The 25,358-nt window shown below is 37.7% G+C and overlaps 2 protein-coding genes across 3 annotated transcripts in view; one reads left to right on the top strand and one right to left on the bottom strand.

Annotated features, from left to right (window-relative positions):
- The window catches only part of KAT2B (lysine acetyltransferase 2B), a 40,907-nt gene extending 38,822 nt beyond the window's left edge, over positions 1-2,085 (top strand). Inside the window, 1 exon segment of the mRNA XM_017827406.1 lies at positions 96-2,085. Within this exon segment, the coding sequence (XP_017682895.1) occupies positions 96-289 (194 nt within the window). The 3' untranslated portion in view covers positions 290-2,085.
- Positions 2,086-2,743: 658 nt separating this feature from the next.
- Positions 2,744-8,439, bottom strand: SGO1 (shugoshin 1). Of its 2 annotated transcripts, none has more exons than XM_017827411.1 (9): positions 8,336-8,439; positions 7,848-7,990; positions 7,568-7,764; positions 7,086-7,190; positions 6,552-6,619; positions 6,251-6,387; positions 4,747-5,676; positions 4,072-4,243; positions 2,744-3,814 (listed from the first exon to the last, which is right to left on the bottom strand). In XM_017827411.1, the coding sequence occupies exons 2-9, from the start codon at positions 7,981-7,983 to the stop codon at positions 3,736-3,738; spliced, it is 1,824 nt and encodes a 607-aa protein (XP_017682900.1). In that variant the 5' UTR covers positions 7,984-7,990; positions 8,336-8,439; the 3' UTR covers positions 2,744-3,735. The 2 variants fall into 2 exon arrangements, with proteins under 2 accessions (XP_017682900.1, XP_017682899.1); XM_017827410.1 differs by having other exon boundaries at positions 6,251-6,390.
- Between the last annotated feature and the right edge of the window lie 16,919 nt (positions 8,440-25,358).

Here is a 25,358-nt window from a genome sequence, read left to right on the forward strand (position 1 = left end):
GCCAGTTCATGTTAAATGGCAAATCAGTCTAAAGGGATATTGCATACAAAAACTATTTGAATCAAATGCTGTTAATCTGTTTTTCTTCTGTACAGATCTCAAAACAATGAGTGAGCGACTCAAGAACAGGTACTACGTGTCTAAGAAATTATTCATGGCAGACTTGCAGCGAGTCTTTACAAACTGCAGAGAGTACAACCCCCCTGAGAGTGAATACTACAAATGTGCCAATATACTGGAGAAATTCTTCTACACAAAAATTAAAGAAGCTGGATTAATTGACAAATGACAGTCTTTTTTACAACCAAATAGCGTGCCTACGTTATGGGCAGGGGAAGCTGTTCTATATATGAGTTGTGGGACTTTCAAGAAACTTCTGTTTAATACTTAGCACTTTTAAAAACCCTTTTAGTTTTGAAAACATGTATTATACTGAAGTTACAGAAATTATTTTATTAAAATGCTTTATAATGTATTTAATTACGGAAAATTTCTTTTGTGTGCCGATTACCGTATGTTCCTAATACGTTTATCAGCTACAGCCTCAGAAACCCCACAAACATGGGGGAAGTTGCACATATTTGGGAAGATGAAGAAAATTCCCAGACAACAGATGTTATAACTTACCTAATGCAGTACCTATTTGATATAGTTTTATTATTTTTTTTCCAGTAAAAAAGAAAATTGTAAGGGAAAACAACAGTTGGGGGGGGTCTGAAACACTTGTTTCTTTGTAGAATCTTTTTATAAGATATTATTTTTTAAAAGAAACAGCTGGTTGAAAAGCTGTGAGAGAACAGTCAGTTCTGAGAAAGGACTGCCTGTAAACTTTGATAGATGCAAGTTTTTCTATTAGTTTTCAGTTTTGATAAATATTTTACCTGCAAATTGTAATCTCATAACCACTCTTTTAAAAACAACCAAATCTGGCTAGGTGTTTGATGTCATAGTGACTTGGCTTATGCAGGACATAAGTACCCAAAATAACTTTAAAGACTACTTCTCATCTACTAGACAATTTCAGTTGGTTTAGTAGAGTTAAGGTTTTGATGCACTTCATGATCCACCCTACTTACTACTCTTCACTGTTAAATTCTTTAGATTATTCAGCAGAGATAAGACTATTGTACACAAAAGAAGTCAACATAGGACAGCTTTGAGCTTAGATACTTGGCTCCACGGTAAACTGGATTTTCTACCAAGCTTTATTGTAAATGCTTATTAACCGTAATTATTTAGACCCAGGAACATATTAACATTTTACAACTCATGTTAGTATATCTTCAAGTAGAGCACACATATATATATATATTATATATGTGTATATATACGTATTTTGCTGCTTACACTACATTTAAGGGGTACACCTAACTCCTTAATGGAGATCAGTACAGGCCAAAAACCTGTCCCTTATGTTTTCTAATTGGAGTTTGTAACTGTAAATTATAATTGCTTTTGTGAAAAACAGATTTAACTTCCATTCTTGATGTTTTATATTTACAGATGTTACACTGGTAAAATTCAATAGCTATAAGACTGAAAAAACCCCAGTCCTGTACTGTGTCAAAGAGTCTATTCCTGCAAAATGCCTGTGCAGTGTTAGATCACAAGTCAATTCAGCAAGTAGTTGTCAGGAACTACCTGGTAGTAGCAAGTGTGGTACCCAAGGTATTCGAAATGTTAACGCTGGACTTGCCATCCTCTTTTGTATGAGATTAGTTTGACCTACATTGAGATCTATAACAAAGGTACAGTGAGTACTTTTTTTTAATAGCCAGAACAGGACGCTATAAACCTGTTTTGTAGATTGGGCCTACAGATGCACATGTTAAGCTTGGTATCCTGTGAATTTTTTTTATTTTCAGAGTAGATTTTCTTATTGTCTTTCAATCAGATTGTCTCTTCTATATTGAAACATGTGTTTTCTAATTTAAGAATTAATATTTTCTTAGATACTGTGCAATAAAGTTATGGTAGAATATGTGGTTTTGCAAATGCTTTAACAGCTGATGAACTTTACATTTGTCAAATTAATATATTGTACTGGTACAGAATAGTTTTAAATTATATATGTACAAAACCCTACTTATTTTGGTCTCTTTTTTTCATTAATGAGTACTTGTGGTACAAATGTACACAGTGAGGCAGTCTCACAAGGGAGCACAACGGATCTACAAGAGTGCTGTCAGGATAAGCTGAGCTGTGACCAGTCCAAGTACCATTCCCAGCTCCACATTGAGATACAGTGCTGTTATTCCCATCTCCTCAACACTTCCAATACTTCCTTGACTTAGCTGTTCCCAAGTTTTGATTTTTTCACCTCTATGCATGCTTATACTATTTGCTTATATTTGCTTATGAGACCCCTTTACTCACAAGACACAATATATGTAGCAGTCCAGGTTGAGCTTGTACTGTCACCATGATGTTACTGAGATGGTCACTTACTTTGCATGCCATAAATAAACCTTGCACCTGTCTGATACCTGACAGGTTATTAGAGAGTACGAAGAGGTTTTTTGGTTTCCCATCAACTCAAATTTTGGTCCTGTGTCACATCATGTAAAAGTGCACTATTCAGAGGGTGGTCAAAAGAGACTCATTTGTTTTCCTGAACACTTCTAGAGATAGCAGTAGAGATTAGGTAATCTGGACTGATTCCTTCCCTACAGTTTCATCACTTCAATTCTTCAAATGCTTTCAATCCAATTAAAAAAAACAAACACAAAACTTAAGAAACACTTAAGTGTTTCTCAAGCAAAGAAAAAGCAGTTTTGTGCTAAACAGTTGATAACAGTGTTCTCACATGCAGCCTGTTGTGGCACCAAATAGCACCAGCTCAGATGGGGCAGCTCTTCCTCTTCAAAAGGCACTTGGCAAAGCAGGGACAAAATTATTATAAATTAATAAATTATTATGATAGTCCCAGAACAGCTGAGACTAATAGTTTGCTTTACATTCCACCAAAGCAGAGCCCTCTTCACCAACCTTCATGGAGAAATTCGCTTTGTTTCTGTCTGGTTAAGTTGATTCTAGCTTGCACTCAGAGCAGGACCAACCAAGCCTAAGTTGCTGCTTTTGAAAGTTGCAGCTACAGAATCAAACTACAACTGACAATCACGCTTCTAAACAGTGCTTATGTCACCACGTGAGATGGGGAGAGTACATAAGCCTCTAACGCCCACTGCTGATGTTACTGCCCTTGGAGCACATAAGGAAACTGCAAAAAAACCACCAACCCGCTCTGAGCTGCTTCCAAACACTAAGACATTTATTATAAAGATTCAATATGAAACTACAACCACTACATAAACAACATCTGTACAAAAACTGTTATTAAAAAGCCTTCCTACACAAAACATCTCAAGTGCCTAAAGTTCAGCCTTACTGACTACAAGTCATAACATGACATTCAGCATCTTATCCATCAGATTTCTCATACACTCCCAGATCCAGTCAAAAAGAGCTTGAATGTAATAATTTCAGTTATAAAAGTAATTGATCTGTATCATTAAAAACAAGTCACTAGATTAAATTTATACCTCCTTAATCTGATATCCTTAATATTAGATACACAAATATTCACATACTTATATAAGGTATTGTGCAACAGCAATTTGGATGAAAGATTTCCTTTCCTCATGGCATGAGCATGGTTTTGCTGAAAATCTCAAATGACAGGTAACCAATTTCTCATTGTCTTTTTTCGGAGATTCATTCTTAGGAGAACATCATTTAGCATTTTTTCTTCGTCTTGAAAATTGGAGACGTCAGGAACTGTGTATCTGTAAATGGATCTCCTCTCCTGAGCTTCCTGCTTAGGAAAAAGAAAAAAAAAAAAAGAAAAAAAAAGGCAAAAACTGAGTTCTGCTCCCTACATTACTTAAAACGATAACTTTTAGCTAGTAAGTTCCCTTTCACATGAACTAGGCTGTATTATTAACTCCAGATCTCTTTGAATAAGGTCTTTTGTTAAAGGACTTATTTTCAAGATTTAAATAAGCCTCTCAGATCCTCCAGTGGATGGAATATCATGAACTTTATTTTAAATTGGAAAGTAAAGATACCTACCCTGTAAGACTTGGTTCTTTATAGCTCACGGTAACAGTACAGCTTCGCTTGCGTTTTGGAGACCGGGGTCCTTCTCCTTCTGGGACAGGTGCTGCATCCTCAGTGCTGGGGAGCAATGCAGTGGTATTGGTAACATCACAGAGATGCCCACGAGGTGGCTCAGAAGGCTGCCCTGTGAAGAAATTAGGCACACTTCAGATCATTCACGCAAATCAGCTTAAAAGAAAATGTCAGTGAACATACAAGATGTGAACTAAATCTCAGCTGTCACTATCATCTCCATTTTTGCACTTTAAAATACTTAAGAGGAAAAACACAGATTCAGGATTTTAATTTGGAAAAATAAATAACACTGAGCAGGGCCATGCAAAGTGTCATTTGTTATTCCACTTCTCTCTCAATTTATATCTTGCTCACTTTTTCCAGCTTTAATGTATCATTAACATAGCTCTAGCAAAATATTAATTTGCTGGCCAATTTCTTAAAAACATATCTTTAATTCTAATATCTGCCAAGTGAAAATAAAAGGCAGACAGAACAAATCTAACCATTCTTATAACATTATTCTGTTTGTTGTTATTGAATAAAAACCCTAAAATATAAAAGCCTTAACCGCTTAAACAATGTTATCTTCCAAGGAAACAAAGCCAATTCCAGAACACTTTCCACACTTACTAATAGACTTGTCACTTGATTTGTTGTTTTCAGTCTCTTCTTCATGACAGAATTTCTGCTCACACTGTGCCAAACATCTTTTAGACCTTGGCCTTGGATGGATTGGCGATGTAGCATTATTGTCTGCTGAACTTCGCCTTTTCTTTGATTTACTCTTGTAAGGCTCATAGAGACTGTCGTCTGAATCATCTTCAGTATCGCTCGACTCCATGGAATCAGTTTCATCTGAGTCTTCTGTGTCATCCACAGCAGTATCTCTGTCATTCACCTTGTTTTGTCGAAAAGGTGTAACATGGACACTCTCTTCCAAATGAAAGTCATAAGCATCACTGATGCCACCCAAGAAATTCAGCTTTTTTTTGGAAGCCTCTTTATCCTGTTTTCCTGGTCCTTGTTGGGAAGTATTTTTAGGCTGTTTCAGTACTCTCTTCTGGTGCTTCTCTTTCCTTCCTTGAGAGTTTTCTCTGCTTTTACACTCAGATTGTTTAAGATTAGAATTATGTTTTAAGTTGAACTGTGCAGTTTCAGAATTTCTCGGCCTCAACCCCTGCTCTGAATCTACCTTGCTTTCATTCAAGTGAGAAATAGCTGCATTTACATTGTCTGTAGCACACTCCTCTGGACTTTCGGCATTTACATTTTCTGTAGCACGCTCCTCTAGATGTTCAGCATTTACATTTTCTGTAGCACACTCCTCTAGACTTTCCTCAAGCCTAATTTCTTTCTCTTCAGAAAGTTTTTCTATTGAATCAGGTGCTTCTGAGTGGTCCAAGACACCAGTGCAAATTCCATTGAGGTTTCTTGTCTTTGAAAAGCAACGTCTGGTGGACACATTTTTTGGTAACACCCTACCAAATCCAACCTTTCCATTTGAAGAAATGTTTTGCAGTTCTGATTCTATGTTGTCCAGATGAATATCAAAACTCCATCCTTACAATCAAAGAGAAAATGTCATATTAAATTAACAGTAACACCATGTTAAGGTTTTGTGCAAGAAATTCCAAAACTGTCAAAAATTCAGACTAGTCTTTGGGTTTTCTCCACAGATTTGTATACACTAGGATTTGGAAATCAAGTTTAATAGTTTCCATGCAGAAAGCCATTAGGCATGCAGCATTAGTATTTTCCTCTAAACTGTTCCTTTTGGAAAGGTTATCTACAGGTCATTTTTTTCCCTGAGTGGTTTGCTTTGTTAACAAATTTTTATTGCTTTCATAAATGCTAATGCATGTCTAACAGTGATTTTATTTGGTTGAACTGTTTGGTAGTTAATGAAACTGGATTGCAGGTATAGGGAAGAAAAGTTTCACATTCCTCCTGATTTTGCTGGGCATCTTCATTCAAACATTTTACCAGTTGCCAGCATTAATATCTCCCCCTTATGACAGTAAGTAGAAAGTTACCTGTCAGTTCCTTCAAAAGCAGCAGTTACATTTTAAACTTGTACTCACACTTTTGTTCCTAATTCAGAGCAGAGCAGTGTTTGATACTTTGATTCAGTTACCTTTTTTTGGAATTATTTTGGTTAAGGAAATGTCACTGTCAGATTCCACACAGGTCTTTGACCAAGAATTTCTATCACTACTGTCTTCTGTCCTACTTGGAAGCACTGGATCATCTCCATAAGCACACTGCAGAGGCCTTCTAGAGAAAATACCAAACACAGTATTTACTGAACAGCAATATATTTTATGACAAGGAACAATTTAATTACACTGGGTTTCTTCCCTTCTTCCAGACAGAAAATTAAACTTACTGTAACAGAGTTTTCAAACATAAACATAGCATTGATAAAATATACTTACGTTGAACCTATTGGTCCTGTGACACTGCAGCAACTGTTTTCAGGACCTGAAGAAAGCACTCTTTGATTCTGTCAACAAAATAAATCTTACCGTGACTAAATAACTAAAACAAGCTTGCACCATCTACAAATTTTAGACAACAGCCAAGTTACCCAGTGAAGGACCAAAGAGGCCCTTGGGTCTTTTTCTTTCTGGGTGGTTAACACCAAGTGCTGTGGGATGTCACATACTGAGCTTCTGCACATCAGCACACACATCACCAGCCCAACCCTATAAAGACCGGACAGGGAAAAGAACTGTGCACAAAACTCCAGAAAATCAGAGTGCCCCAACCACCTCCTATCAGAGCCTCAGTCCCACTCACAGTGTAATGGCACCCCCCCAAAGTGTGCACCCTGCGGCATACTGGGAACTGTAGGACTAGTCCATCCTCTAAACTAAGGCTTGAATCTCAAAACTATGTGCATCTATGGCGGAACAAGTGAGGGGAATAATTAACAGAAGTCCTGCTCCTCAAGAGGAAAAGGTACTTACCATGTCTATGGAACACAAATTCTTTGCTGGGCCAAGGAGATCAATTGAGTCCAGTAAATTCTGAGAGACTTTGGAAATTATCTCATTCAAGGCTGCCAGTTGATTCTAATGGACAAAAGAAGGACAGTGACTGTTACTGTCATACTCTAGTATCAACTACAAACTTCTTATTGGCATTACAAGATAACTAAAAGAAGAAACCTTTTGTCAGGTGCCTTCACATGTGATAAAAACCCCATAAATTTCACAGAAGATAGATTTTAAGTAAATAAGAAAGAGTAGCAACAACAAAATAGTTAATTACCAGGTGTCATGATGTCCAAACCAGCACACTAGGTTAGGTGAAAACACTAAGAAAACTTGGTGCATATACTGAGTTAATTTTTTATGACACATTTAAGATTGTAAAGACATCTGTCAGTGGATTGGTTCAGATTCTGATACTTTGTTTCACCAACTCATAAAGTTATTATTAAAAATACCTCCGCAAGTCTTTTTTCTTGCTGGAACCTATGATTTCTTTGCAAGTCAAACATCTGAGCCTTCAAATTGTGATAATCTTTCCTTAACTGAAGAATGGTAGCTTCGGCTTCCCTCAGTTTGAGCTTTTCTTCTTGCAAAGACAGAGCTAGATCTCTGTTGTTTGCTTGAATGATCTTCATTTTGCAGGAGCTGTTGGCTGCAACAGAACAGTGAGCGTTTTAACTGGCTTTTAAAAGAAAACAAATACATTACAAATATTAAGATATTTAAGCATCTTACTTGCTCTTTTGGCCTTTACGGTGGAGAACTGGATAGTTTTACCCAGCCTTGCCCATTTCTGATTTCTTTTCTCTCTCATACGCTGTTTTATGCCTCTCAGACTGTCCTTGAAGGACTTTCTCGAGTATTCTGTCATCTTCTACCTTTAAAAACAGAAAAGGTGAAGAACCCACGAAGAACCCAGCGCAAAAAGAAAAAAGACGGAGACACACGAGTAAAGCTTGCGGCAGTTTTAAGCGGACGTACACACACACAGAGCAGAGACACGCAAACACAGAAAGACGCGCAGCTGGGCCCATTCTCACCACAATTTCTGCAGCGCGGCCGCTGCATTGTCTGAACTGCAAAACACTGTGCCCGCGACCAGGGCCGCGCCGAGGGCTTTTAAACACCGGCATCGCGGGGCATCCCGGGCCACGGGGGTTTCTCCCAGCCCCCCGCTCCCCTTAACCCCGCAGACAGAGCGTTCCCACTACCCCGAGCCGTACCTGCTCGGGGAGGCGGGGGCGCCGCCGGGAACCGACTGCCGACTGGCCGCGGGCGCCCGAGCCCCCGGCGGAGGCGGCAAGGCCCGCAAAAGGACCGGCGGCTGTGCCCGGATCTCTGTGTCCCAGCGCTGCGACTCCGGGCCCGGCCCCGCAGGCGGGCGGGCGGCTCGGCCCGGGGGGCTCCGCAGCGGCACCGCCGGCCCCGCGCGCCCGGACACCCCCACGCGCCGTTCAAACCCCGCCGCCGCCGCCTCCCATTGGCGCGTCCCGAGCGCCGCGTCACAGCGCGCGCGCCGCGCGTACACGGCCCCGCCCGCGCCCGGCGGAGCGTCGGGAAGCGCCGCGCTGCTGGAGGAACGGGGTGGGGCGAAGGCGGCTGGTTATTGAACAGCAAGACCAGGGGATAAAAATCGTTAATCTTGGATGTTTTATTTCTAGCAGTTGCTTGTTGTTGCAGCAGTAGCGGGATGAGCCTTTCTCGCTCTTCCTGTAGCGTGCTTCTTGTGAAGTGCTCCTGAATCCTGCTGTTGCAGGTTGAAGTGGAAATACTGTAAAAGCCGCAGGGTTAAACATGCTTTCGAGCACTTAATGGGTGAAAAAACCTGTTCCAAAATCCCATGGATGAGGGCAGCTGATGCTCTGTGAGGGTGCTGTCTGAGGCGGTGAAGCGCAGGACCAGCGTGGCTGAGCTCAGCCCGGCACTGAGGGAAGGTGGATCTTCCATGTCCTGGTGTCTCTCCACACTGAGCATGGAGTGCTGAACCTTGTTTAAACACTGCTTTATGATGAGAAGAAAAAAAAAAAAGCAGCTACACGATACCTTATTAACAATAAAATAAATGGTATTCTCAATCCTGATAAATCAGCATTTCATATCTGCTACTCTTCTTTCTTACAGCTACTCCTGACTTCTTGATTTTATTTGTTACAGCTTGGATGTGGTGTAGCAAGCTGATTTCAAACTTGGGAAATTCTCATGGATTGTGACAGAAACTATAGTCCGTGATGTAAATGCATATATCCTTTCCCACTCCTTGGAAGATTATGTAACTTGTTTCTCAGAATAGCTGGCCTTATCTGTGCAGTAATGTAAATAAATATCATTGAACTTGCTCTCTTAGTCCATCAATAGACATTGTTACAGTTGTGGTTTCGTTCCTGTCAGCAAATAAGTTGCCCCGCAAACACAGTTCTTGATGCAGTGTGACAATCCCCTTTTGAGACGCAAGATCATGTAAAAAAGGAAATTAGTATTTTCTTTAGGATTCAGCATGAAAAGTTATAAACAATTTAAACACAATGGACCCTCTTATTTAGTAGTGTCACACAAAACCAGAGCAACACACAATTTCAGTTTCTCATTACATATTTTTGCTTCTCTGTGTCTGTTTGCTTAGTCTTACAAACACCTACCAACCCCTCCTTCCAGCCCCCAAACAACTATCCCAAAACCAAAAAAAAAAAAAAAAAAAGCCCACAGACCTGGGAAAAAAAAAAAGAAAATAATAATAAAAAAAAATTCACATACCCTCTCAAAATACTGTTTTAAAGGCAATAATTGGGCACAGTCCTCCACTCAGCAGCAGCTAACAGCATCACCTGGACCCTTGCAAACAGCTCTCTCTAAATATTGTATGAAACAATCTTGTTGAACTCTTTGTTGAACTTCTTTGTGAGGGCTTGTGGGGTTGTTTTTTCTCAGCCTTTTTTTTCTCAGGCCTAAACAATAAGATACTATCATAGTCAAAGCAACCTTCAAGCCTGGCACCTTGGAGAAGCTCCAAAGACAGTATGTGCTGTGAAGGAGGTGAAGATGAGAAAGAAAGGGGTCTTGGGATCTCTGATTCAATTCTGGGGAGGCGTGCTAGAGGGGCAGATTTGGGGAGGATCTGGTGGGCAGATAGTTCTGGGATTGGATGGTTAATACTATAAAATTGTAGAATCACTGGACATAGTGCATGCACCTTTTGTACTCCTTGTGCCAGAAGGCCTTCATTAAAGACCTACTCTCTCTCTTATCCATACTAAATTTGCCTGGAGTTTTTTTCCCCCAGATCTTTAGGCAACAAAATGAACCATATTTTGATTAAAAAAGTAATGCTTTCCTTATTGCTATCTAAGTACTACTCTTAATTATTTTTTTTGTTGTTATCCTGAGTATACCTGTATCAAGATAAGAAATTCTCTCTTCACCTTTTTTCTTTCTGTTGCTTCCATCAATTTTGTTACACCTCTTTCAGAAACACTTTGGGATCTTTCTGCAGATTATCTTTGTGTTTTTAATGTTGAATTTCTATATCCACATTTTCACTGTTACCAAGGTGTGCTCATTTCTGCATTATTTTTCTCTCAAGACAGTTGTGTTTCTATTAGATTATTTGTGGGTTACATCCTCCATATAATTTTATTTATTTATAGTGTAGGATTCCAAGTAGTGAATTTTTCTAGCTTGAGTGACTCTTCGCTGTAAGCAATTTCACATTTTCCTCTATAAAAATTGATGCTGTCATTGATGCCAGAGTTGCTCTGGATTATTAGTTTATTTCTAGCGGGGGTACTCACGTGGCAAAACAGCTGCTGCTGCGACTGGAGTTGGAGTATGAAAAGATTTCCTCTCATCTGAGATTTACTGACTTGCATTACAAGGGAAGAGTTTCTTCATATAATTACAGCAAATTACAGGAATCAGAGCTGTGATTCTGGGAGCATTCCAGATACTTCTCATCAGAGCTCACATCTGAGTGTGGTGTTACATGCTGATGTCCAACACAGTCTTAGTTAATGGTCTATGTAAAGGACTTAAAGTTAGAAAGTTGTTGTTTTTCCTGGCTAAGCAAGCAATCAGATATGAAATATCCTATGCAATATCTATTAGTTACTTGTATTGCTACCAACATAAAAGTCTTCAAATAAATTGAATTTAAACTTTTTTAGTGGATGGTTGTGAGAGGTATTGATAATCCAGTCCTTGCTGAGTAATATTTTTAAAACTTCTGCTGGCTTCAATAACAGGATAAACTGTATGGCTCTATAAGAACATATGTTTAGAGTTGCTCTATCTATTTTTCACTCATTTTTGGTAATCACCAGTAGGGGAGAGAAGAGCAGCCATGATATTGTGACAGATGATAAGCTTTTGTCGATGGGGGCAGCTGGATAACCTCCAGATACCCAACATAAATATCTCACTCATCTCTTCAGCTGCTTCATGTCCAGCCCCACATCAGGCAACCACAGTGATGATGTTTATATTGTCTGTTGACCATCAGAGTAGCTCAGTTAGGGTAGTATATATGACTCATATTTTACTACCTCTACCAGAAATGATGCATAAGTGGAAACTACAATGTATGAAATGCAGTGCATACTGTGACGACAAACTAAAAAGTATATACAATATACTATTTTGTGTAATACCAAATTAATGAATACTGCAAAGTATTCTCTGTTAGAGGACATCCTTAGAAGTGGCTCTTAAACACTATCAAGTATTTCCTCCCTTTAGCTAGAGAGAGAGAGACTGGTTAGTGACACACAGGACTATTTTGCCTTCAATTACCTTTGGGGTTTGGAAAGATCATTTATGGCTTGCTGAGTCAGCTCTGTTTCTCATTTCTTGTGACTTGTACACTGATGCTGCCTTGCAGTGCTTTTCTCCTTGACCATCAGATGGCTTGTTTCTGAACTGCCCTCAAACTGTTCAGTTCTAATCAATTTTGAGTAGGATGTTTGTAGCTATCATCATCTTGGAAATATCATGTCAGGAGTCTAAGACTGTTTGATATGTGAGAGCTGTGGCAATTGCAAGATGCTGATGCACTCATTTCATCTCTGAAAACAGAAAAGCAGCAAACTTTTTTAATAAGCTTGCACAGATGTATCTGAGCGAAAAGGTCTTGTACTAACTTGACCAAGTTTGGCTGAAAATCCTGTAGAAATAATGAGCTGAAAAGATTTTGACAACCAGACAATTGATACATGTCCTTTATCAAGATTAAAAAGAAGCATGAGCGTTGCTTGGGTGTCATTATTTTTTATGTATATCCCTATGTGCTATTTCTTTCACATTTCAGAAAGATTTATCAAATTAGAACCATAAGCTGCCAAAGTTCAGACCACTTTTTTTTTTGAATGTGTTATTAGTATTATATTCTCTATTCTGTTATCCATAACCACTTTCTAATTACAATTTCGATATTTTTCTTTCTCAAAAATAGTGTTATTCTGCTTACAATAAAACCACAGATGTAAGAGGAAAAGAAGCCTAAAGCATGAGATGTGTTTTGTTAAGATAAAACTAATAAGCTATAAATTATCATACCTACATTAGTGTCAGTGTCTTTTTGATGTACATATGTATGCTAAATAGTTCTAAATTTATGTATACACACAATTCTATATATTCTAAATAATTCTAAAATGTTTTCAATTATTAATCAGTTTAATGTAAGGAGGTGAAAGATTAATAAGTATCTTTATCTATTCATGAGGGAGACTCCAGAGACAAAAATATATGCAATGATTATTATATGGGTGAGATACAGCCATCTTTTCCACTATAGACACTGTGATAAACAGTCTGAGTTGCCACAAAATCTTTCCTTTCAGTGCCAGGGAAAATACAGAATCCCAGAAGAGTGTCTTAATCCATAGCACTATCACAACAATATAAGTACCAATCTGAGATCTTTAAATACATGGATCTAATGAACAAAGGAGGAATCACAAGTTAATAAAGTGTATATTAACATTTAACATTTTCTTAGTGTTTCCATTGAGTACCTATTTTAATTTCATTATACTGTCTGTCAGTTGACCAGAACCCTGGCTTTCCCCAGTATGCAGAAGTTATAGAGCATGAAGTCAGAAGCAACCTCCTCCCCCTCAAATTTTCTACCCCCAAATCTCATACCAACCTCTGTCTCACATTACTGAAGTGAGGCTTATTACTGGTTCTAGGTTTCCAGGTAATTTTAAGTAAGTAAACCTTTTCCTTTTTAAGTTTTAAAGTTTTTTTAACTATTGAATAGAATATTTACTGACAAAATAGGGGTTCTTTTCCATCTAGTGTTTGTATAAATATATGGCTTTCTGCTAATAATTACCATTTTTTCCTGATGAATTAATAGCTCAGTAGTAGAATATGCCACTAGTAGAATAGTGGCATAAAGAGACAAAGGCAAAAATTACCTTCATAGTGGATCTTTGATGATGATGATGATGATACTATCAGACATAACGGGATGAAACTCTTCATGGATACAAGAGCATATTTTAGTGTAGTTTTTTTTGTAATGCTACATAATCTGAGTGGTGAATATTAAGCATATGATAATAAGTGCAGAAATCCTGGATCCTGATGGAACAGAGTGCCACCATCTTCCCATTCTTATATACCTTCTCTCTATATGTACTGTGATGCCAATGGAGAGAGTCTTGGTTTGTGTGGGTAAACCTGGAGTTAGAGCTGATTTTTTGCTTTTACCTTTCTCTTTAAACACAACTACTCTATATATACACATTATGTACAAGTATTTGTTTGAGGTCTTATAGCATAAGGTACTGTACAACCCTTACTGGCTCCTAAAGCCACTGGTAAAACACGTTGAAAGACAGAAGACTGAAGAAATTAATAGCAGCATTTGGCATGCACATTGACTAGAGCACACTATCGCTGGGCAAGGAGGAAAATGTCTTGACAACCATCTCTGCCTCTAGATCAGAATATTCAGTTAAGGAGGATTTTTATGAAGTGTGGAAAAGCAATTTTCTTTCCTGCTGGGGTTGTATTGCTGCAGTCAGCTCTCAGAAGTTTGGGGCATGGCTGAATGACTTTCAAAGAACTAATCATCGTTCATAGGTAGAAGAGATAGTTATAGACTGACACTTTTTTTCTGTCACAAGAAGTCCTGTGCAAACACTCTTTAACGACTTCAGTCCACCACAGAGAGCAATGTGGGGAAGATAGGGCATAATTTATAACCAAGGATATACAAAGAAGCAAACATCACTACCCCATAGTGGTCCTCTTGATTCTGCTCTGGGTACATTTCCCATATTAAAATAAGCAGCATTATTTTATTACTTAAAAGCTTTGTAGGAAATGCTGTGGGTAATACCAGACAGAAGACAGAGGCAAAACCAGAACGATCAGTTCTATGATAAAGGATTACATTGCAATCATCATTTGGTGCTTCTGTTGATGATGTATGTACTCACACTAAGGCTGCTGTTTTTTAAGAAATGAGGGTCTTGAATGACTAGGATCAACAGAAATAATAACTATATGGCCAAAATCACATTATAACATTTGAAGTTAAAATGGCTTATAAGTTTTTGTTTCTGTAGCTTGGCCAGCCACTAACATCTTGATGTTTATTTTAACAGTTGAAGCAAATATGTCACCCATGAAAGCTGTAAGTGGCATGACAGTGGTAAAGAGACGTGGAAAGACAACTGAACTGCAGCAGATGTGAGCTTCAAACATGACAAGATTTTTGACTGACAAAAGCAGAACAGAGGCAGAATTCTCCAAGCTTTTTATCTTTGCACTTTTCTTAACTTGTGCTTCTCTGTGTCTTACTACCTTTTATCATTCTATTAATCCTACTTTGCAATTGTATTATAGTGTCCGGTGTTACAGCTTTTCATTCCCATGATTTCACCTGGTTTTCTGTCCTTTCAGAATATTTTCTGTCTGTTTTGTTGAAGAAATCATAATAAAAAGATACCGATATTGGTATTTTATATTCATATGCAGATACAATTGGTGTGGTAAGAACTAGAGATTGTATTAAGGAAGAAGAAGCACAAAAGCAGTATGCTGCAAAAGTCTGTGTTTTAATGGATATTCCATGGTTCTTCTAGTTTATTTTGTGTGATTCAGCTATTTAAAAATTGAAGAGCATTTGAAAAATGAGATACTGTGACCAAATTTCCTTCAATCTCAGCTGTTGAAGCCAATAGAAATAGATCATAGCATTTTTCATTATAAAATAATTGTAAAATGCTTGAATATTACTGTAAAAAAAGTAATTAAGCAATTATATAACAAATTTTGATGTAATCAATATGTTCCCAGAATTATTTTTTTTTGTAGTTAAGCCAACAATTTCTAAAATAAAAGGCTGGGAGGAGACCTGATAGAATCTGTGCATATGATGTGGAGAAAATGAAACTGCAGACACAGAGCCCACTCAACATGCAATTACCTTCCTACATGTCTCCTGCCATTTTTGTGTTAGGAAGAGTAGCTGCAGACTGCCACAAGAGAGTCTCTCTTAGTTCCTGTTTTGTACGTTTAGATAAAACTTATTTCTGCTCTTCCTAGTTTCATTCCTACAGATACTGTCACACCTCTATCAGGTGTGCTTGCTGCTGCCCCAGTCAGCAAAGGAAATAAAAAGACACACATACACGCACACTCTCTTGGATGACTTAGGCCAGCAAAGAAATTATAGTGAATCTGGGACTCTTTCTTTTCTTTTTGGAAAATTTGTCTAGAAACACAGATGTCCTAGAAATAGGATGAAGATATTACTATGCATAAAGTGGAAGCTCAAAGTGCACACTGTATTTTATCTGATTGTCTGTAGGCTGAACAACCACATATTACTCAGTTGCCAACCCATCTTAATTCTGTTATTTTTATTTAATTTATCAGATTGTGCATTCGTTGATAGTAAAGAGGCTCAGTCTTAGCATGTGGTCTTCTGTAGTCAGCTAGAAAGTATTTACTAGTGAGGAAGCAGTGAGGAAGTCTGCATTTGCCATAATCCTTTTGCTGAAGATGATGCTTTCATGTGTCTTCCTTAGTACTGGTTTATTATAGTGTATCTATGAAATATAGAAATAGTATATATGAAAGCTCACTATGGCTTTTCTTTTTAATCCTGAAATCTCGCATCAAAGTACAGTTTAATGCAAAATTACCAGACATTTCAACAGAGTATTCTTCTCCTTCAGTTCAGCCTTCAGCACAGACTTTCCCCGGATCTATACTTTCTTCTTTTAATTTGTGTTGTATTCTACTTACCTATTCCTCTCTGTTTCCTGATTAAAATGATATTTGCTGGATAGTCAGTTTGCAGTTTGGGATAAATATGATTTTAACCCTAGCGTGGATGTCTTCTTTTGGGAATTTGGTGTTGCTAGTGTTTGTTAGAGACAATAACAGATTGTTCAGGATTCCTTTTTCCACTGATTGATACCTAAGTCCATAAGTCATACTAACTCTATAACTCCAAAGGAATAAAGCCCCAGAATGCTAAGGACAGAATCCTGTTCAAAATCTAGAAAAAAACCCCCAAGATTTTTATTTTCCCCTGATCTTTAGCAAGGAGAGTGTCATTTCCCCCTCTCCCCCCTCCTTTATGTACAGTGGCAGATTAACAAAGAATCTAAGCAGAAATCTGACTTTAAGAAGCACCTCAATATGTTCTTCAAAAGGAATCAGTTTAGGTCCCAAGGTGATTTTCCTTGTTATTTTCTTCACAATCCCCTGCCCTTTCTCAGAATAACACCAGGATCTAGGACACTAGCAGCTTCCATTGGTCTGCAAGGTTGTCTGTTCCCTCCCGTGACAAGATGCAGAGCAGAGTACAGCTTTGATGTGGAAATGCCTTACACTTTCATCTTATAATGAGCTCCTGCAAAAGATCCAAAAAATTCCAAACTAAAAAGTAGCTACACTTAATTTAAACAAGAGGTTGCCTCTCTACTTTTTTATATAAATAAAACTTAAGGCAACTTGAGGCGATAGAACAGAAATAAAATTTATGCACTGTTGTCTTCTTGTCCACTATCACTTTGCATAAAGAATGGATTTCAGCTACTGAGTGCCCACAATTTCTGTGTAGTCCTATTTGGGAAGTTCTTTTCAGTCTTTCTGGAGCAGGCTGTTCTTTGTTGTGAAGGTCTTGTCTACTCCTTCTTGTGGTCCACTTTGACTTTCCCTTAGGCATGCTGAGTTATCTCCCGTTATCTGGAGCGGGCTTCCTCCTCATCCAGTCTTTTCAAAGGAACAGAACATGTAACTGAGAACACACAAATAAAACAAATACTGTGTTACTGTATAGCTAGAGTCAATGACAGACAGAACTATAATGCCAAAAATATTAATTTCTATTAATCTATATGCCCTCTGTGTGTGTGTACATGCGTATCTGTGTGCATGGGCTTATGGTCCTTTCCAATAGCAACTGACCTCTTTTATTGTTTTCTCTGCTAATAATTAATCAATCTGAGGTAATGAAAGACAGCTTGCTCAGCCTTTCCATAGTCTTCCTTACCAAAAGTAACAAAACTGCAAGTAAAAATGATGATAAAGGAGATCCTGCTGTTTATGGTAAAATTTACAATTGACTAACAATGATATTTTAAACATATCAACTGCATCATGGTAGTTTCAAGTTTCAGCAGATCTACTTTTACATGCCTCTGTGAGCTTGCAAAAGCTAAGCCCAGGATCTTTGGGTGGGTTCACAGAGCCAATGCAGGCAGCATCTAATGCAACATCGGTCTCACTGTCAGGCTTTCCATGGTATCTCCCTGACCTTCAGTCTCCTCAGTCTGGAGTGCTTTAAAAATATTTCCTTTCAGAATATGCTGTCATTCAAAAATAATATTGCAGAATACATTTTTTAATTACCTTCCTTGCACTTCTGATTTTTATCCACTTTGTTTCGAACCTTCCAAAGCATGTTCTTTTAGACCTTACATGAAAGGCAGCATAGCAAACTCATTCATACACATTCCTTGTATGCCAGCAGACTTTCTCTAGTTATCTGCTTGTGCAGCATCTGGAAGTTGTGGAAGGAATCTGGAGAAAAGAATTTGCTCTGCTGCCTCTCTCCTACCTTACTACAATTATTTTCATAGCTGTTATTGTTGGAGCTACTAGTAATATGGGTACTTCTGTAAGCAAAATTTCATCATCATCCAGTGGGGCAAATATGTTCCTTGCTACAATGCTTTCCAATGCCATCTACACTACAAGTTAATCTATTTAAAATGTATGAATTACTGAAGTTCAAAGCTTTCCAATAGAATCCCAATGGTACCAAATTATTTTACTGTTTAGTACCCATTTGTGTTATCTTTGGTTCAGGTGTAGATGAGCAATCACAGCAATCGTCACTTGGTGGAGCCAGATCACTCTGCAAATGAATATGCTTTACAAATAGCTTGCAGAAAAGCTTTCGAAGGCAGGATTTATAAATAGTACTTTGGAGAAAGATAATGAAAGAAATTGTGGGATTTCAATAAACCCTTGGAGGAATTAGAAGTTTTATATCTTTGCTTTTAATTACTCTAGCACAGGAGAAGTAAAGGACTTGCTGGCCTAAGTAAAGGTTATCTCTTTTTGCCAGAAAAAAATGGGAATAGTGTAGGTATATTTGGCAATGTACATGCAAACCTGTGAGTATGAATAGCTGTCAACCTTTGTACAATTTTTAGAAATTCAGGTTGCTAATGCTAAGCTTATTAGCAATTTATACATTTTTGTTATTATTTTTCCTGCTAATATTTTAAATTTGTGCCATTCTTGTATCTATCTTTTAAATATTCTTCATGAAATCAAGAAGAGCGCCTAATGTATTTCTGTTGTAGAGGGAGAAGAGGAGAGGATACTAAACTGTAAACACCTTCTCTATACTCTGTGAAGTGTAGAGAACTCTCAGCAACTCTTCCTCACAATTTATTTCTTTTCTATCCATATGCATGAAACGCTATTTAAAGAAGTGTCAACAGTAGAAGTCACAACTTGTTCTTATTCTGCATTGTATGCACTGTGCACATTGTAACAAAGATCTTGGGGAATTTATAGCTCTCTCTGCCATTGTGATACTCAGTCATCAGAGGTTACTACTGGAAGTGTGTGCATATTCTGGCATTTTTGTGGTTTTTCTTTATTATTCTCACTTTTCAATGTTTGTGTGTGTTGAATTCCTCTGAGACAGATGGATAAGGATAGATACTTTTGAGGAGTTGTTCTGACTAGCATGTGAATAAAGTCTTAAACTTTCGATATATTCTTTAGATTTGTCAGATCTCATTTACTCTGTCATTTGAGCCCCAGCTTCATATTTTATCTCATAATATATTGAGAACATTGCTCTTTCCTGGTTTGTGACCCCACACGCCAAAAGAAGCTGGTTGTCCCAATCAGGCATCTGTTGACTTATATATCTGGCAACTGGGGGTATGGAATAGGAGAGAAGCCACAACACTGGGAGAGTGGAGCTTAAGATTAGCCAGGTAGAGGGATCTGTGCTTTGAAAACGAAGTTAAAAGACAAAATTCCCACTGCCATAATGGCCTCACAGTCCCATACATTGTATGTCTTCACTCAGCAGTTCTCTTGTGTGTATTTAGAAGTACATCTGCTTCTATGACCCACTGAGTCAGATGATGAGATTGTCAAGCCTTCAAGATACTGATAAACCTGGCGCAGTCTTCTTATAACTTTTCCTATCCTAGTATGAAAAAGTGAGAAAGTATGTGAAAATTTGATGTTACAGCTTCCTGGACTTTACATACAAAATCATACTGGGGACGTTATTCAGAACTACTAAGATTTTCTAAGTAATTACATTTCCTCAATTATTTTTACATAGAACCTATTCTTTTCCAGTGAATGAAAACATTAATAATGAAAATAAACCATATTTCTGGAATATCTTAATTTATAACTGTGAGCATCAACAAGACATACCTTATGGAGAATTAAAAATTACCATATTTCTCCCCTACAAGAGAAAAAAAAAAAGAAAAGAAAAAGAAGAGTGTATTAAATCTGCATGTAAAGAACAGATCATAGTTTATGGAAAGACAGCAATGAAATTACTGATGAAAAAGAGCAAAGGTCAAACAGAAGAAAATACCTGAAATGCAGAAGTTGACCTTCCCACCTACGGAAAGGCAGGATGTGATGTGATTATGCTGGACAGTGAAATAGGGGCTGGATGAATGTGGAGTGTTTGTTTTGCAAATCCAGAAGAGTTGGGAAGAGTCCTTGAGGTGGCCTCTTTCTGGATAATCATCCAGAACTTCCATTCAGGCAAAATGATGACAAACACCAAGTTTTGCAGTGTTTTTCCATATAATGAAGGCTGTGGAGATATGGGAGATTGGTTGTTTTTGTTTTATTTCTAACTGGATAGCATTATTGCTTTTTTATACTTTTGCTGGCACCCTGGCAATTTGCATTTGGTTTCACCCTTTTTCCTTAGGATAAGCAGTACTTATGTCAGGTCACACAGGATGTTTGACTTGCTTGAACAGGGAAGACAATGTTTTTGGTTTCTTTCTTTTTCTGATTTTCTGCCTTTCCTCTGTGATATCATTTGAACAGCTGTATCTAACTCTGCCAACAAGGGAGAGAGGTTCTCAGCTGAAGAGTTTTAAAAGTTCATTAATTTAATTTATTCTGCCTCTCCAAAGGAGATTTGCATTGTCATTGGAATAGTAGCTCTTATTTGTTTGTTGGGGTTTTTTTCCCCCTCTTCCTCCCTCCTTGGTTGGAGATTTACAAAAAAATCCCTGATTTAGTGTATTTTCTAACTGGTATGCCTAGTTTCATTCCTTTTATATAAGCTACTTAATTTTATGTGCTCTTATTTTCATTCAGTTTAATGCTCTTCTCTTTTTTACTATTTTCCCTGTGGTTTTGTATCATCAGGAAATTTCACTTCTTGCTGAATGCATCTTCATCCAGGTTAAAAGGGAGAGACAGTCAATCAGTCAGTAAATCCCTACTCTCCGAAAACACAGTCAGCACCAGCTGTAGCTCAATTAAACTCAACACTTGAATAGTTCACAAGAGAACGCACACTTGTATACACACATTAATCAAATAAATCCATTTCAATCTGTAGTTGTATTCCAAATTTTCAGTTAATAACTTGGACAGTAAAGTGTGGGCTGGAGATATGTGATGGAAGTAGCAGATAATTAAACCTTCTCAGCATAATGTTTAAATTTACAGTGTCCTGATATGCACACTAAAGAAGGCATGATGAAGGAACCTAAAATATGTGGGGTTTACATGCTTAAATGTTGATGAACACTTCTGCTGAGTAATACAAGCAACTCAGCTGTTCAGAACTGCTTGATATGTTCCTAGTTTGAAAACAGAGAAAAATATTTTAGTTTTTTTTCTTAGGATAGTGAATGGAACGGTTTGTAGAAAGAAGGGAATTTCTGTACATATTCCTAAGTCAGCTTTAAAAACATTGTAAGTAAAGTTATATTTACACTATTGAGATTAAAGCCTCACAGAATATTTGCTTGTGTTTCTTAATTCTGCATATATTAAGAATAATTCTCAATGGTCAATGATTTCATAATCCATATTTAGGACAACTAGTATATAACAATATGTGCTTAAGTCCCATTGACTTCATGTTAATGACACAATTAAGTGCTGCCCTGACCATGGGACTGTACTGTCTGGGCATCAGACCCCTACTAAAGAGAACTCTAGCTAAAATAAAACAGTCTGTGGAGAATACAGACCATGTCAGACTCTATTCTAGCTTTCTAGTCATATTAATTGAATCTGTTCTGAACAGATTTCAGACAAGGTCAGGCTGGCCATGCTGACTGCTGTTTAGAATGTGTTCCAAAAGGACCATTACTGCCACTGGTTGGGAATATTTTACTGAAATTATTTTTGTCATAAAATGATTAGTTGTCAAACTGAAGTATATTTAGCTTAGTTTGGGACAGCTACCTTGACCCTGTGCTGGCTAAAGATAAAAATGGACAAGCAGATGTAGTCCCAAAACACAACAATCAAGTTCACAAACTATACTGGGATCAAGTCCCGGCTGCAGTAAAATGGTTGAGATGTAAAGATGGCATGTATATGCAACAGTTTGACTGGCAGGGAATAAAATCCGCCCCAAGACAGCCTGGAGCTCATGATATGTTAGAAAAAGGCTTAAATTACATCCCTTGTTCAGACTAGGTTGTACAAAACATTGAACTTGATCTGGGAGTGTCAGGGAAAGCATGCTTTCTCTTTGTGAAAACCTTTGAGAAGTTTTGGTTCCATACCAACATGGAGTGAAAAATGTTTGAAATGTGGAATTACATGAGAAAATACTTCTTTCACAGCTGCAGTTGAAATTCTTTTTTTCTTTGTAGTGATGGGGAACATTTTTTGGTGATAGGCTAGTAGACACTGCCATGACAATGTTTCACTTGTCACAGGCCATCAGCAATGATCCTCCCTCGGGCTGACAGCAATGATACACACAGATCACTTCCCACACCCTCTGCAGTAATTGAGTTGGATTGCTTGAAAATGAAATCATGTGCTCTTTGGCCAACTGTTTCACCTTGCACCCAAACATTCTCAGTTCCAAGTAGAAAAGGTTCTAACCTGGGAACCTGGGACGTTATTAGGGACACCCTTCCTTCTTTTGCCTTGTGACCTGAATGTACTGGCACTAAGAGATACACAGAAGTTTGCTCCAGAGCTACTTAAAACAATGGGATCCTTTAGACTGGTTTTAATGTCTATGGATCAAGTCCTAGCAGAACCCTGAAAATAAAACTCCATCACTTTATGAAATATTATTAATTTAGTGATGAAAATATTTGCTAGATAATTGGCAAATCACAGGAAATTTTCCAACACTATTTTAAAATCTTTACCTCACTGAACTTTACAGTGTACTCTTTCTAGCTCCAAAATAGTTTTCATAGATCATTATAGTAGTGCTTTAGGTTCTGAAATCACAAGTGTATTCTTTCAGGTCCTCCTAGGTATCTACTTGCATTCAAAAGCCATAGATAATTCTGAACTCCGATTAAGGCATGAGTTATGATATGAAAGCTTGAACATTCTTTGGTATAAGGGAAAAACTTTATAAAATCTGGCTTCAAAAGCTGTAGCTCCAATTCTGAAACTTAAATAGATATATTACTCTTTTTTATTCTAAATTCTAAATAGAAGCACTGAAAACAGTGCCATAGGCTAAGGGTGGCACTGCTTTAAGGTGGCAAGTGAAATAACTTGTGGATATTTAGAAATGCTCAATAAAGCATAAATTACAACAACGATCGGAAGACAGGAAAAACTCAGATGCCTACAAATAACTGAATGTTTCCCTAGGGCATAAACATTAATGACTTTAATTAGATTATAATTGCTCATGGAAGCATAGTCTTATACAAGATAAAAATACCTGACATTGCATTTGCAACTAGGCAACTGCATCAGAAGCACAAGGAGGTTTAATGTGAAACAGAAGTTATTTACTAAATGTGAGGTATCTGGATGCAGAGTATATGCTCTGTTCCCAGGACATACTCATATTCTTGTAAGATGGTAGCACTACTTCATGTATTTGGCACTGAGTTGTAGTTGTTGGAGTTGAGGGTTGAATTAACCCAAGGATAACAGATGGCAATGGTGTATGTTTAACTGAGGGTCTTCAGGGCCCTATGTTTTTTTTTTATTTTTACCTGTACACTTGTGAAAAGACACCTCAGTGACAATGCTTAGAATACCCTATCCTTGAGTTGAGTGAAGATCTAGATATTCACCCAATATTTATAGCTCCACATATTAAAGTCCTGGTTTCATGAATTACAATTCAGCTAAAACTGTCCTGTCACATTCCAGGAGGTTTGATACAGTAGGTTGTCAGGCATGCATGCTACATGGCCACATGATGAGTATGTCCTTTTGCCCATTCTGGAAGCTTGCTGGTTGTCAACTTGTAAAAGTCACAGTGGGGAAGTAAAGGTGATTAAAAAAAGGTGTCATTATTCTCAATATGGGAACCGAAAAGCTTTAACCCTCAGCAACAGTCTTGCTGAAACATTGTCTCCAATGGAATCTTTGTGCAGTAGCACAACCACACCAAGAAAGTGCAGAGCATTTTCTGCCCCCATAACATGTAGTCAAATGATTAAGTTCCTGGCAAAACAAATTTTAAAACTCTGAGGTAAAGGAAAAATGAGTTCTCCTCTCTTCCACGCTGTGTAAGCTTACTGGCCACTAAGCAATTGCTGGGAGAAGAATAGGGCCATAACGAAAACTCTTAAACTGAAAAGACACAGCTGCTGCACATCGGTTCAAAATCCTGTGCAAATCGGAGAATCCCTGCTATCTTCCCATGGAGAAGATATATGTCAGGTGTCCTACTCCTAGGTTCTCATATAGCAGATGGATCGTCTGTCCAATAACGTCTGCTCTGTTAGAGGTGGAAGCATCCACCATTACTGGCATCTATTCACAATATTAATGAGGTGAAAATTTTTTTTGGTATTGATTTTCCCAGGAAGTAGTTACGTAATGACTTCGTAATTATGAAAAAAAGTGGTTAAAATATATAAATGGTTCTGTTATGTGTTTATATTAGTGTTAAAAACTTTCAGGAAAAGAGTGAAAATGGAACACAAATATATAATGCATAAAAACCTAGTACTGGATCTGACTTAACTTTTCTGAAGCATACCCTGAGGCAGGAGGTATTTTCTCGTTGAGGAATATTTTATGATTGACTCACATCAAGGTATTAGCTCTGCAGCATACAGACTCAATTCACAATTGAGATCAACTATTACATGGATTGTTTCAAAAGCATTTGGACACTGTTTGAGGGAGAGAATCTATGCTGTGGTCAGATCCATCAGATCTGTAAACAGACCTGTAGGGACAGGTTCCTGAGCATTGCCTGGAATATAAACATGAAGCAATGAAACACTTGGATATTTAGCACAGTTGAACACATGCAACTCCTCTAAACAAAGGAAATTTAAAGGAATAAATGTAGATGATAATGCAGCAGGGGAGGTACTGATCCCATGGTGCTGATTCTACAGTGACTTAAAAGTTATTTAAAAGTTATTACTTATGCTAGAATATTGTTGTAGGGTGATTGTTTTGTTTTGTGGGTTTTCTTTGGGGTTTTTTGTTTGTTTTTGTTTTTGTTTTTTTGTTGTTGTTATTTTTTAAGTTCTCATCTTTAAAAACAACAAGATTATTTCTGTGACAAGATCATTA

Source organism: Lepidothrix coronata, unplaced genomic scaffold (assembly GCF_001604755.1).
Source record: "Lepidothrix coronata isolate B3197 unplaced genomic scaffold, Lepidothrix_coronata-1.0 Scaffold139, whole genome shotgun sequence".
Taxonomy (NCBI): Eukaryota; Metazoa; Chordata; class Aves; order Passeriformes; family Pipridae; genus Lepidothrix; species Lepidothrix coronata.

Excerpts from the sequence above, each read along its gene's own strand:
- SGO1 (XM_017827410.1), bottom strand. The coding sequence starts at position 7,983 with ATGACAGAATACTCGAGAAAGTCCTTCAAGGACAGTCTGAGAGGCATA. Across the intron at positions 7,765-7,847 it reads CGTAAAGGCCAAAAGAGCAA|CCAACAGCTCCTGCAAAATG; the intron begins GTAAGATGCTTA and ends GTTCTGTTGCAG. Across the intron at positions 5,677-6,250 it reads CAAAATAATTCCAAAAAAAG|GATGGAGTTTTGATATTCAT; the intron begins GTAACTGAATCA and ends TTTGATTGTAAG.